Below are 14,352 nucleotides of genomic sequence, written 5' to 3'. Positions count from 1 at the left end.
AACCAGTGATGTAAAAATATATCCAGTTTCCATGTGGTTGAGTTGTGGTAGTTTCAACAGAGCATAAACATGAGTCCAAAAACATGCTGTGAATGATTTATTTTGATGATTTAGGCCTACCAGAAATCACCAAAACAGGTTTGCCCTGCCTACTAGGAGATGAGTCTATGGCCTAAACAGACCCATTTGATTAAATTGCATGTCAATTTGTTGAGTGCTGCTTATTTAGCCTGATGCCAGCTCTGTGTGCTATCGTATCAACACCTTGTCATGCCAAATATGATGTGCCAATTAATGTTTGGCATGACAAGGAGTTGACATGACCAAACATATCTAGGGCTAGGCTACTGCTTCTTGCAGGGAGATACAGCAACACAAGTTAGAGCAGCAGATGAAACTTCCACCATTTACAAACATTTATTTAGGAGGACACAATCACTAGGTCAAGGGAGGGCCTATAAAAATGTGTCCCGATTGACTTAAGTGTCTTTGAGAATCAGCTTCACACATTTAATGGTGCACAATGCTGAAATCTCTCCACCATTTCCTGGTTGCTAAAATTGTAATAGTTTGCCTAATTTCAGTTTGTGACAAAACAAGCAAGTATAGCAGAGACCATCATTGTACCATGTAAACTGCTGTGAAATATATTTTCCATAACCAGAAATATTGTATTTTCAGCTGGTGTACAAAACTAAAAGACGCAAAGACGAAATTTAACGGGAAGCATAGAAACAGCGAACATAGAACAGATCTACCACTTCTTAGACTTGCTTTCAATGAAAATTAAAGATCTATAACTAAAATGTCTATGTGAATTTGGCCGGGGGTCACCCAAAAAGTTACAATGCAACATTAAAATGCAGTCTAACACTGGTTATAGCATTTTCAATGCTCGTTTATCTGTTTTTAAAAAACAAATAGCAGAGACGAATGACAGCATACATACCCTTCTGGCTGTTTTTCTTCGCCATGTTGTAACTCCACTAATCCAAAAAGTAAGTAGGTCCCAGCTGATAAGTCCCCCAGAGTACAGCTCTTCAAGTCAAATACAAATCAATAAAAACTATTTTCCAGATATTCAGTTTGAACTAGTTTCCTAAATGGAGACTTCAGCTCTTCATGTGTAGAAATGTTCCTCCTTGATTTCCCCTCAGACAGGATGCCAACAAAGGCTCACAAATCTGGCAGTGGGAGGGGTTAAAGGAGGCAGGGGCAGATCAGGCCTCCACCACTTCGGCTTGGATTCAACTTTTCTTCTCTGTTCTCCCCAAAGTTGATCCAATTCTTAAAAAATGAGACAGAAATAAGGTTACTGTCTTGGGTTGATGTCATAAGCAGAGAGGATTAGAAAGAGTTGCATGAGATGACCTAAGGTGAACAGACAGAAAAAAACCTAGTAGTTCATAATTAATATTGCCCAACAAATGTACACAAAATAAAAAGGTTGTAACATTTAGCATATTCAGAGAAGAACTATTACATTGGTGCTGTTAAGTCTATAACTAGACTATTCTAGGGAAAATGCCTTGAAATGTAGACGAAAATGCATGTGCATGGTCTAGAACTGGAAATAGTCATGCACGTTCACAAAAAACTATTCCTTTGCTCAAAAGTCATAAAACGTGATGAAAAACAGATTTAAATGAATTACTCAGTCTGGGACATCCTTCTAGACACTCTGGACTCAATATTGTACATGGCAGCAGCATATTTTCAGTTTCGCTAAAATGCAGTCAAAGAAACCTTTTAATCATGATTTAGTTTAGTTCCTCTGGGTGAGTTAAACCTGACCTAGACATGCGGCATGTGATGCAGTTTTAAAATAATTTAACTAAACTAATAACTATTAAACGCTCCAAAACAAATCATATGAAGTTACATGCACTCAATAATATGTTTGTGGATAGCCAGATTAATAATAGTTAAAAACGTTTTCATGCTTTGGAAGATGAACGATTTCTCCAATAATCCTGTCTACATGGACACATCTGAAATCAGGCTACCTGATGGGACTTAAATAAATGTAGAAAATCACCCATCAAAATAAATGTTCTAACCCAGCTACCATGTTATTTTTGCGAAGCCTATTTGATTCAGAGTTGGACATATAAAGTTTGCATGTGAAAACTATTTCTAAGATGCATACTTAGTGAAGTGAGTTCAGGGGAAAAACTATGTGCATTAGAGGAAGGAATGTGCTACTGGTGGAGGCACATTCAAATTCACTTCTGGAATGCTGATTAAGGTGTTTACATGTCCTAATAATTAGAAAGATTGCTCAGAAAAACAGGTATGAAAAACGGCGTATGCTTACTTCGATTTGAACTTTAAGCTGATTAAGATAAGCAGAGTAAAGCGTTTACGTGACTCACGTCATACTCGGCCATTTGCCATAATCAATTTAATATTGAATTATTGTGAATGTAAACGTACTCTGAGATCATGTTGAATTTGTATTAGAGTAGGTAGTTAGGATTTTTTTAAAATCAGACATATAGATAGCTTGTCACAATGAAGATTTAGCAATACATATTGACACTAGCCAATATGCCAAGTTAACTTGCTGACAGACGCCATGTCCATAATCAGTTTGATCATGCCAAGTACTTGAGAACCTTGAACACCACCCTCAGCAAACTGTGGAGTCATTTATGGGCCAGCTGTTTCCCACTTAGGTTTCCATTTGACTCAGCAGTCCTGGAAAGCGAAACTTAAACTATGCAAATCCACACCCTTTTCATTATCCCTTCATGTCACAGTCAGGCACTCATTTCATAGCATGCCACCACACCTTTAAACACGTCAAACCATAAGCACTGTCAACAAGTAAGCCAAGACATGGACACGTTGTGTTTATCAAGAGGGATGGTGCTAGTAGGTTACACACCATGTGTTGATTTAGGCAAAACACTGAATTGGACCAGGCAATACATATTTAATTAATTAACCTCGATTTGAAAACCTGAAGAATTTTAGACTAGCAAATTTATGAAACTGTAATAAGATGTCCTTTTGAAGCCTGAGCCAAATTTACAAAGGGTCATCACACAAGATGTTGGCAACCCACTGTCTTGTGAACAGCATTGTAGTTCAATCAGTGTTGCAGGGTCTTGACTCACAAAACACACAGATAAAGGGCACAATCTGGAAATTTGGGCCTGTGTTGATCAACGTTGTTAGGACTGCAGAGACTACAAATTATACCACATGAGACTCAATGACGCCAGGCTGTGTGCTTCCTTATGAATAGACCTAATAAATGTAGAAAATGATTATGTTTAGAATCTGGACAGCTTTTTAAGTTTGCTGTGTGTAATCAAAAAGGACACCGCACTGTAAGTACGTTTACATAAACACTAATAAATCGATATTCAACTAACTAGGGCAGAGTATAGTACCAGTCATGTAAACACCTTACTCTGCTTATCTTAATTGGCTTAAGGTAATAATCGAAGTAAGCATACACCGATTAAATCACTTGGTTTTCTGATCAATCTTTCTAATTATTAGAACATGTAAACAGCTTAATTGGAGTTCCAGTAGCGCAAACCTCCCTCTTATGCAGGAATGAAGTGAAGATTTTTAGGTATTCATCTTACAGTTTTCACATACAAACCTTATGTCCGAACTCAGAATCAAAAAGTATTCGCAAAAATAACATGGTCACTATGGCATGAAGTTTATTTTGATTAGCAATTTTCTGCATTTATCAAAAGTCCCATCATCAGTAGCCTGATTTCAGAGGTGTCCATGTAAACATGATTATTATTCAAAGTTCTGGGACACTGTAAAGTCCATGGAGAATAAGAGCACCTCCTCCTAGCTGCCCACTGCATCTACGATAATCGAGAATTTCAATAAGAATTTTTCTACAGCTGGCCATGCTTTTCACCTGGCTACCCCGGTAAACAGCTCTGCACCCCACAAAGCAACATGCCCAAGCCTCCCCCATTTCTCCTTCACCAAAATCCAGATAGCTGATGTTCTGGAAGCACTGCAAAATGTGGACCCCTACAAATCAGCTGGTCAAGACAATCTGGACCCTCTCTTTCTAAAATTATCCGCCGCAATTGTTGCAACCCCTAGTACTAGCCTGTTCAACCTCTTTCATATCGTCTGAGATCGGTAAGCTGCCGCGGTCATCCCCCTCTTCAAGGGGGGAGACACTCTAGACCCAAACTGTTACAGGCCTATATCTATCCTACACCGCCTTACCAAGGTCTTCAAAAGTCAAGTTAAGAAAGAGATCACCGACCATTTCGAATCCCACTCTACCTTCTCCACTATCTGGTTTCCGAGCTGGTCATGGGTGCACCTTTGCCACGCTCAAGGTCCTAAACGATATCATAACAGCCATCGATAAAAGACAATACTGTGCATCTGTCTTCATCGACATGGCCAAATCGGAGGGCCTGTTGTCCGGACCTTTGGCAGTCTCTATGGGGGTGCCACAGGGTTCAATTCTCGGGATGACTTTTCACTGTATACATCAAACCTCTACGCAGACAACACCATTCTGTATACTTCTGGCCCTTCTTTGGACACTGTTAACTAACCTTCAGACGAGCTTCAATGCCATACAACTCTCCTTCCATGGCCTCCAACTGCTCTTAAATGCATGCTCTTCAACCGATCGCTACCCGCACCTGCCCGCCCGTCCAGCATCACTACTCTGGACGGTTCTGACTTAGAATATGTGGAAAACTACAAATAACTAGGTGTCTGGTTAGACTGTAAACTCTCCTTCCAGACTCACATTAAGCATCTCCAATAGAAAAATAAATCTAGAATTAGCTTCCTATTACGCAACAAAGCATCCTTCAGTCATGCTGCCAAACATACCCTTGTAAAACTGACCATCCTACCGATCCTTGACTTCGGCAATGTCATTTACAAAATAGCCTCCAACACTCTCCTCAAAAAATTGGATACAGTCTATCACAGTGCCATCCGTTTTGTCACCAAAGCCCCATATACTACCCACCACTGCGACCTGTATGCTCCAGGTGGCTGGCCTTCGCTAAACACATAGCCCATCTGTAAATATCCCACCCAACTACCTCATCCTCATAGTTTTTTTTCCCGTTTTGTGCTCCTTTGCACCCCAGTAGCTCTACTTGCACATTCATCTTCTGCACATCTATCACTACAGTTTTTAATTGCTAAATTGTAATTATTTCGTGCTCACTGACCCAACCAACCAAACCACTTTAGAGATTAATAGCATGTAATGAGTAAACCATTTGATTTGTTTTTGAATCCCTTCCCAAACCATTGTTACATTCCTTTGTGGGCTTCCACAGCAAGGCACTTAGTTAACACATCTGATATATTAGTCTCTTGCAGACAATACCTCTCAGTAAAGGTAAGGAAACATGTTATTTGGGTAAACTACCCCTTTAAAATACTTTGCATCCCAATAGTAATACGTTCCTCTGGAAAAGACCATCTGAAACTAACGTGACCTACTTCTAGGGAGAAAAAAAGCAAACATTTGACAAATTAGTTAGTCAAGTCCCAAGAGGTAACGTTGGCTAATGTTGCCTAAAAACTCATTTTTACCATCTTAGCCTTTCTTGGCTAGCCTACCCCATTTGCAATGTCTCATTTTATGGATTGCAAACTAATTAGCTACTGTAACTCACTTAGCTAATTATGTACATTACTGGCCGTTGTTCCTTTATTTAGTTAGCTAACGTTAACTAGCTGACCGGGTACCACCTTACCTACGGAATGTCGCTAGGTAATGCGTTAGATAGTTAGGGCTAGAGACCACCTAACGTTAGTTAGTTAGTAGCGAACTAGCTACTATTCTCGCTTTGTTGAAATAACCTTATAAATGTGCAAAATCCTAAATTAACTGTTAGGTAGTTGTTGCGTTACTGGATTAGCTAGCTATCTACTGTAAATATTTTCAAAACCATCCGAGACTGCAGTGTAGTCACCGCGTATCACTGCATTCTTCAACTCAGCAGCTTCGTTAGCTCGTTACATTGACAATGCTAGCTCTCCAGTTTGACACACAGCAAAGCTAGCTAACTGGGTCTGTTTACTAACTTAATAGACAAGATTGTCAGCTACCTATATAAAATGTAATATTGTATTTTGGAGTGATTAAGCTCCTACCTTGGTGTCTTTTTCTGCAACGTTACGAGTCGTTTGTGTTCTCCACTCCCCAATATTTTCCCGGCCTCTCCAATATGGTGTAATTGCAGACCACCATTTGGGGGCGTTTCTTGACATGGGCGTTAAGATAACATTGTTGCAGGTTAGAAAATGATGTTGGTTAGGTTTAGCTACAGTTGTCAACAACTGTTGTCCCCCCCAAAGGGAAAGAAACGGCCATGGACCAATGGCGAGCATTAATGGGTGTAACTTGACATCAAGAAACGCCGATATCAGAAAAAAAGCCCCTAATTGTGGTCTGCAATTACACAGTTCACGGACTCAGACAAGCACATCTATTCGGTCGTCACTAGTAACAACAGCCACAGTGTCATAAATCCAGCCTATTTCTACTATTTTCTTGTTAAAATTGGATTTTTAACCTAACCACACTGCTAACATTTTACCTAACCATAAAAAGCTGTTTTACAAAAATATATCATAAATATATAGCCAATAATGACTTTGTGGCTGTGATAACTAGTGGAAACCCATCTTCCACATCATCATCACTCCTGAACAGATTGAAATCGGTCATGCACCTCACACATACCAAAATAACCTTTGGACAAAGTTAATTCAGGCTTGATTTAAGATGTTTTGTAAATAATTGAAATGATCAACACATGTATTCTTGATCATTTCTAGAAGGAGGGGGAAAATACTATCTTTATGTGTCAATAGTCTTGACTATATTATAACTTTTCAGAGTCATTGATGTTTTGAGCACTGCAAAGACCTATCCCAGGCAGGGTGTGTTCCAGATTGATTGTCACACACATTGTAGAAGATAATAATCTTATGTCACACTGGTTCCTGAGATGTTACAAGGTACATTCCAGATTTCTGGCACATAGGCCTGTGCAGATTATAGGATTGTAAATCCCGATGTAGACAGAGAGAGAGCTAGTGATGGCTTCTCAATGAAACAAGTCCTGTAAACTCTAGTTTGATCTAATCATAGCTATTGCCCAGTGATATGGTCAAGTGCTGCAAAGGACCTAGAAAAGCTGCAGCTGGCCCAGAACAGTTACACCTTACCCTTCAATGTAATCAGTCTATCTCAATGCAAAGTAGAGGAGAGATTGACTGAATCAATTCTTGTTTTTGTGGCAATATTGTGTTCAAAATTCCAAATTGTTTGTATAATCAATTTACATATATCTCTGACAGCTAAGCTGACTGACAGTGTCTCCAGGAAGTACAAGCATTTTGCAATTTTTTGACTTATTCCACATTTTGTTGTTACAGTCTTTTTTTTGTGTAAATTAAATACAGAAAAATCTCATTTACATAACTGTTCACACACCTGAGTCAATACTTTGTCGAAGCACCTTTGGCGTGTTTACTGCTGTGAGTCTTTCTGGGTAAGTCTCTAAAAGCTTTCCACACCTGGATTGTGCAAAATTTGCCCATGATTCTTGTCAAAATTCTTCAAGCTCTGTCAATTTGGTTGTTGATCATTGCTAGACAATCATTTTCAGGTCTTGCTATAGATTTTCAAGTAGATTTAAATCAGGTCTGTAACTCAGCTACTCAGGAACATTCACTGTCTTCTTGGTAAGCAACTCGTGTAGATTTGACCTTCGTTTTTTGTCCTGCTGAAAAGGTGAATTTTCTCGCAGTGTCTGGTGGAAAGCCGACTGAACCAGGTTTTCCTCTAAGATTTTGCCTGTGCTTAGCTCCATTCCATTTTTTATCCTGAAAAACTACCAGGACTTAACGATTACAAGGATACCCACAAGGATAACATGATGCAGCCACCACTATGCTTGGAAATATGAAGAGTGGTACTCAGTAATGTGTTGGATTGGATTTGCCTCAAACATAACACTTTGTATTCTGGACAAAGTTTATTGCTTTGCAGTTTTTAAATATTTTTTTATTCTGTACATGCTTCCTTCTAGTCACTTTGTTAATTAGGTTAGTATTGTGGAGTGACTGCAATGTTGTTGAGCCATCCTCAAGTTTCTCCTATCACAGCCATTAAACTCTGTAATTGTTTTAATCACCATTCGCCACATTGTGAAATCCCGGAGCGGTTTCCTTCCACTTTCGCAACTGAGTTAGGAAGGGCACCTGGATCTTTGTAGCGAATGGGTGTATTGATACACCATCCAAAAGTATAATTAATAACTCCACCATGTTCAAAGGGATATTCAATGTCTTCTTATTGAAGTTGAATCTGTTTAAAATTCACTGCTCAACTGAGGGACCTTACAGATAATTGTATATGTGGGGTACCGAGATGAGGTAGTCACTCAAAGATCATGTTAAACACAATGTATGTGACTTAAGCACATTTTTACTCCTGAACTTATTTAGGCTTGCCATAACAAAGGGGTTGAATATTTATTGACTCAATACATTTCAGCTTTTCATTTCAGTTGTAAAAAGTTTGAAAAACATATTTCCATTTTGACATGTTGCATTGTGTGTAGGTCAATGACAAAAAACAAACTAAATTTAATCCATTTTAAATTCAGGCTGTAACAACAAAATGTGGAAAAGGTCAAGAGCTTTCTGAAGGCACTGTACTTACCTCACCAGACATTCCACCAGGGGTCTCTTCACAGTCCCCAAATCCAGAACAAATTCAAGTTAACACTAAGTATTATATACACTGCTCAAAAAAATAAAGGGAACACTTAAACAACAAAATGTAACTCCAAGTCAATCACACTTCTGTGAAATCAAACTGTCCACTTAGGAAGCAACACTGATTGACAATACATTTCACATGCTGTTGTGCAAATGGAATAGACAACAGGTGGAAATTATAGGCAATTAGCAAGACACCACCAATAAAGGAGTGGTTCTGCAGGTGGTGACCACAGACCACTTCCTATGCTTCCTGGCTGATGTTTTGGTCACTTTTGAATGCTGGTGGTGCTTTCACTCCAGTGGTAGCATGAGACGGAGTCTACAACCCACACAAGTGGCTCTGGTAGTGCAGCTCATCCAGGATGGCACATCAATGTGAGCTGTGGCAAGAAGGTGTGCTGTGTCTGTCAGCGTAGTGTCCAGAGCATGGAGGCACTACCAGGAGACAGGCCAGTACATCAGGAGACATGGAGGAGGCCGTAGGAGGGCAACAACCCAGCAGCAGGACCGCTCCCTCCGCCTTTGTGCAAGGAGGAGCAGGAGGAGCACTGCCAGAGCCCTGCAAAATGACCTCCAGCAGGCCACAAATGTGCATGTGTCTGCTCAAACGGTCAGAAACAGACTCCATGAGGGCGGTATGAGGGCCCGACGTCCACAGGTGGGGGTTGTGCTTACAGTCTAACACCGTGCAGGACATTTGGCATTTGCCAGAGAACACCAAGATTGGCAAATTCGCCACTGGCGCCCTGTGTCCTTCACAGATGAAAGCAGGTTCACACTGAGCACGTGACAGAGTCTGGAGATGCCGTGGAGAACGTTCTGCTGCCTGCAACATCCTCCAGCATGACCGGTTTGGCGGTGGGTCAGTCATGGTGTGGGGTGGTATTTCTTTGGGGGGCCGCACAGCCCTCCATGTGCTCGCCAGAGGTAGCCTGACTGCCATTAGGTACCAAGATGAGATCCTCAGACCCCTTGTGAGACCATATGCTGGTGCGGTTGGCCCTGGGTTCCCCCTAATGCAAGACAATGCTAGACCTCATATGGCTGGAGTGTGTCAGCAGTTCCTGCAAGAGGAAGGCATTGATGCTATAGACTGGCCCACCCATTCCCCAGACCTGAATCCAATTGAGCACATCTGGGACATCATGTCTCGCTCCATCCACCAATGCCACGTTGCACCACAGACTGTCCAGGAGTTGGCGGATGCTTTAGTCCAGGTCTGGGAGGAGATCCCTCAGGAGACCATCCTCCACCTCATCAGGAGCATGCCCAGGCGTTGTAGGGAGGTCATACAGGCACGTGGAGGCCACACACACTACTGAGCCTCATTTTGACTTGTTTTAAAGGACATTACATTGAAATTGGATCACCCTGTATTGTGGTTTTCCACTTTAATATTGAGTGTGACTCCAAATCCAGACCTCCATGGGTTGATTAATTTGATTTCCATTGATTATTTGTGTGATTTTGTTGTCAGCACATTCAACTATGTAAAGAAAAAAGTATAAGAATATTTCATTCATTCAGATCTAGGATGTGTTATTTTAGTGTTCCCTTTATTTTTTTGAGCAGTGTATATAGAGCCATGATCGTATGCAACTCCCTTCCACTTCAAATTACTAAAGCAAAATCGCAAAATTTGCTTTAAAAAGCAACAACAAAAAAAAAGACCTCACAGCACTATGCCTCTCCCCTACCGGATCTAAATAACTCTTACGCAAACATATGTACTGGTGTGCAACTGTCATTAGAACCTTTTATTTTGTTATTTTGTGTAGTTCAGACTGTGAGCTGTTCCTGTCTATTGATGTTCTTTCTGTATTATGTAATGTTTTGTGTTGACTTTTCCAACATTTTGTAAAGTTAAAGCATTATTCTAAAATGTATTAAATGTTTTTTTCCTCCTCATCCATCTACACACAATACCCCATAAATGACAAAGCAATTTTTTTGTTGTTGTAAAAGACAAAAACAGAAATATCAAATTTACTTACTATTCAGACCCTTTACTCAGTACTTTGTTGAAGCACCTTTGGCACCCACTACATAATTGCTGTCTACTTGGGTGACGCTACAAGCTTAGCACACCTGTATTTGGGGAGTTTCTCCGATTCTTTTCTGCAAATCCTCTCAAGCTATATCCGGTTGGATGGGGAGCGTTGCTGCACAGCTATTTTCAGGCTTCTCCAGAGATGTTCGTTCGGGTTCAAGTCCTGGCTCTGGCTGGGCTACTCAAGGACATTCAGAGACTTGTCCCGAAGCCATTCCTGCATTGTCTTGGATGTGTCCTTAGGTTCGTTGTCCTGTTGGAAGGTGAACTTTTGCCCCAGTCTGAGGTCCTGAGTGCTCTGGAGTAGGTTTTCATCAAGGATCTCTCTGTACTTTGCTTTCATCAGACCAGAGAATCTTGTTTCTCATGGTCAGAGTCTTTTTAGGTGCCTTTTAGTGAGTGGCTTCTACCTGGCCACTCTACCATGAAGGCCTGATTGGTGGAGTGCTGTGGAGATGGTTGTCCTTCTGGAAGGTTCTCCCATCTCCACAGAGGAACTCTAGAGCTCTGACAGAGTGACCATCGGGTTCTTGATCACCTCCCTGACCAAGACCCTTCCCCCCCAATTGCTCAGTTTGGCTGGGCGGCCAGCTCTAGGAAGAGTCTTGGTGGTTACAAACTTCTTCCATTTAAGAATGATGGAGGCCACTGTGTTCTTGGGGACCTTCAATGCTACAGAAATGTTTTGGTACCCTTCCCCAGATCTGTGCCTTGACACAATCCTGTCTCGGAGCTCTACGGACAATTCCGTCGACCTCATTGCTTGGTTTTTGCTCTGACATGCACTGTCAATTGTGGGACCTTATATTGACAGGTGTGTGCCTTTCAAAATCATGTCCAATCAATTGAATATACCACAGGTGGACTCCAAATCAAGTTGAAGAAACATCAAGGAAGATCAATGGAAACAAGATGCACCTGAGCTCAATTTCAAGTCTCATAGCAAAGAGTCTGAATACTTATGTAAATAATGCATTTGTTCTAAATTTGTTATAAATGTACAAACATTTATAAAGACCCGTTTTCGCTTTGTCATTATAGGCTATTGTATGTAGATTGCTGAGAATTTTTCTTTATATATCCATTTTAGAATAACGTAACAAAATGTGTAAAATTCACATGGTCTGAATACTTTCCGAAGGCACTGTACATTCTATAACACACACTCTACACAAACACATTGTAGTATTGGAGATTCCAATATTGTACATTTGTAATGATGGAGTAATGTAATGTAATGTATTGTTTTATTATGATTAAGTGTTTTAATCCTGTTTGGACCCCAGGAAAAACTGCTGCTGCCTTGGCAGGTCAGGGTTCCATTGCTATTGGGGATCCTAACAATAAATACTTAAACTGTCGAGAGTACACCCAAAACTGATCCAAATGGAATGAAACATCACAGGACTTTTGCGCCGTTTACTCAAATGACATTTTCACTGCAGTTTACAGCTTAGAGTAGAATTTTGTACTCAGTAGAAAACAATGACGCAATTATTCATTGTGGTATTGCAGGCTAGTCTAGGCAGGATAGGATAATTAAGGTAGAACGTTAGGAGAATTAGAGTTAAGTAAAAGGGATAGGGTTAGCCTAAATGCTTTCCTAACCTGCTATGAAAACCACTTTGGGCAAAGTGCAATGTTTTTAGGGAGTCCCAGTAAGGATAATTGTATTTTCCCTAAACAGGATCAATAGGGATCTTTTTGAGCAGCACGTCTCATGTCTTCACTGTTCTTTCATGTGCACCTGACTCTCCGCTGCTTATCAGCTATTCCTCTATGGTCTTGTGGATTTATATTGAAAATTGGTGCCGCTTTGAATGATTTATGGTATGATTACTAGTTAGCCTATTGTAGATCTGGACAAACAGTCCACCTACTACTATTGTCACTATGAATGGTGGATAGGTCAGGATAGACAGACTGGTAGACTATATTGACCTGTGGTATACTAAGTGTGCAGAAAAGTGCATAAGGGAAGTAACAAAACACCTTGATAAAGGTAGGTGCATGCAAGCAGATGAGGAAACTTGGCTAGGATGGAAGATATGACATAGTAAAACCTTCAAAAAAAGCAAATGTAAACCAGGGAGGAAAAACTACCATCCCCTGTGTCCAGTAAAAAAACAACCAAGAGCGTAACTTTGTGTTGCATGTTGGGAGTGGGGGGGGTCAGGGTAAATGTATTCCAGTGTCAACCACATCATAAAAATGAGTAACTGAGTAGCACTGTCAAAGATGTTTCTACTGTAAACCTTTGATAGACCACATCCTGTGGTTTCCACTTCTGTGAAGTGTGCTTATACAATAACTCATATCGCCCTTGCACTCCTAAACAACACCATTTTTTGAAAATTTGAGAAAGGGAAAGTCTACAAAACTTAGTCAACAGATTCTAGTTTTGGGAACAGAAAACTGTATTGAGATCAAATGTTTCATCAATGAGAAAATTTGCAGAATGTCAGCCAAAATCCCACTGCAGGCCACTGGGCTTACCACCAAATACGGTAATGAGATTAAGTGGAAATGACAACCTGAAGCTTCAGATTTATACATCCGGTAAAACATCTGTCTCATTGTTCTATCTGTGTCACAAAGCTAGTAGCTGCCTGGCGCTTTACAGTGGGGATTTTTTTCTCCCAATCAATCATACTCATGGTATATTATTGAGGGGTCAAATTGACTTGTTTCTAAAATGTGTGCACCTGCACACAACCCACCCCAAAGCCCCAAAACAGTTAGACATCACTCCCCCATTTTGGACATCCCGCCCCACCCCAGTAAATTTCAAACGGTCCCTTAAGTTTTCCTTTTCTCACTCTTGGTGGGAGAGATCGAAGCATTTGGTTGTTCTCTCATCAATTGGTTCTCTTTGCTCAGCAACGGAAGACCATTCCCTTTTGGACAGGAGCCAATGAAGGATTTTCAAATGTCTGCCACAGCTTCCTTTGTCTTTTGTAAGATCTCAATGTCTTGACATAGATAAGTAGCATCCATTATTTTGTTTAATTCAACTCTTAACGCACACTCTTCAGCTGGGATGTGGTTTTCCCTGACTCTGTCCTGCCCCATGTTTGCCTCCTGCTGTCTGGAGTCTCTGTCCTGCCCCATGTTTTCTTGTGGATGCATCTTCCTTTTAAAGCAACTTGCTTCATTGACAGTGTGATTTTGGTGTGCTTCAGCAATTGAGAACTTGACATGATGTAGCTGGGCTTGTCCGAGTCAATGCCTCCTTCAGCCTTTTCATTGCTTCTTGTTTTTTTCACCTTGAAGCATCCCCTTTGACACTAAATGTGTCATACCTTAAAGAAAACAGTTTAATACATATTTAATCAAAGCTTAGAGAAATTAGAGGCATTGTTGAAGCATCCATTACATTATACTCTGCCAATTAACTCACCTAGTTACAAGCCGAATGAAAAGCTTTGCTGGACAGTCCACTTTTTTGCCCCTCTACACAATCTTTTCTTGCTATATACACATGTTCTGAAGGCTGTTCCTATAGACACATTTGTCAATGAATGAAGAAG

The 14,352-nt window shown here is 40.5% G+C and overlaps 1 protein-coding gene across 3 annotated transcripts in view; it reads right to left on the bottom strand.

The window, feature by feature from the left end:
- The window catches only part of LOC112216233 (spermatogenesis-associated serine-rich protein 2), a 53,944-nt gene that overhangs the window by 23,556 nt on the left and 16,036 nt on the right, over positions 1–14,352 (bottom strand). Inside the window, exons 1-2 of one of the 3 annotated variants that reach the window (XM_024376073.2) lie at positions 6,130–6,267; positions 950–1,287 (exon numbers count right to left, since the gene is read on the bottom strand). The exons of 1 other annotated variant lie outside the window; for it this stretch is intronic. In XM_024376073.2, coding sequence (XP_024231841.1) covers positions 950–974 — 25 coding nt within the window. In that variant the 5' untranslated portion in view covers positions 975–1,287; positions 6,130–6,267. Of the gene's footprint in view, positions 1–949; positions 1,288–6,129; positions 6,268–14,352 lie in introns of those variants that run through there. One more of the 3 variants, XM_024376074.2, reaches the window with a different exon arrangement.

Source organism: Oncorhynchus tshawytscha, linkage group LG16, assembly GCF_018296145.1.
Source record: "Oncorhynchus tshawytscha isolate Ot180627B linkage group LG16, Otsh_v2.0, whole genome shotgun sequence".
In the NCBI taxonomy this organism is placed as follows: Eukaryota; Metazoa; Chordata; class Actinopteri; order Salmoniformes; family Salmonidae; genus Oncorhynchus; species Oncorhynchus tshawytscha.
The sequence above is the reverse complement of the archived record's forward strand: the minus strand, read 5'-3'. Positions and strand labels throughout refer to the sequence as shown.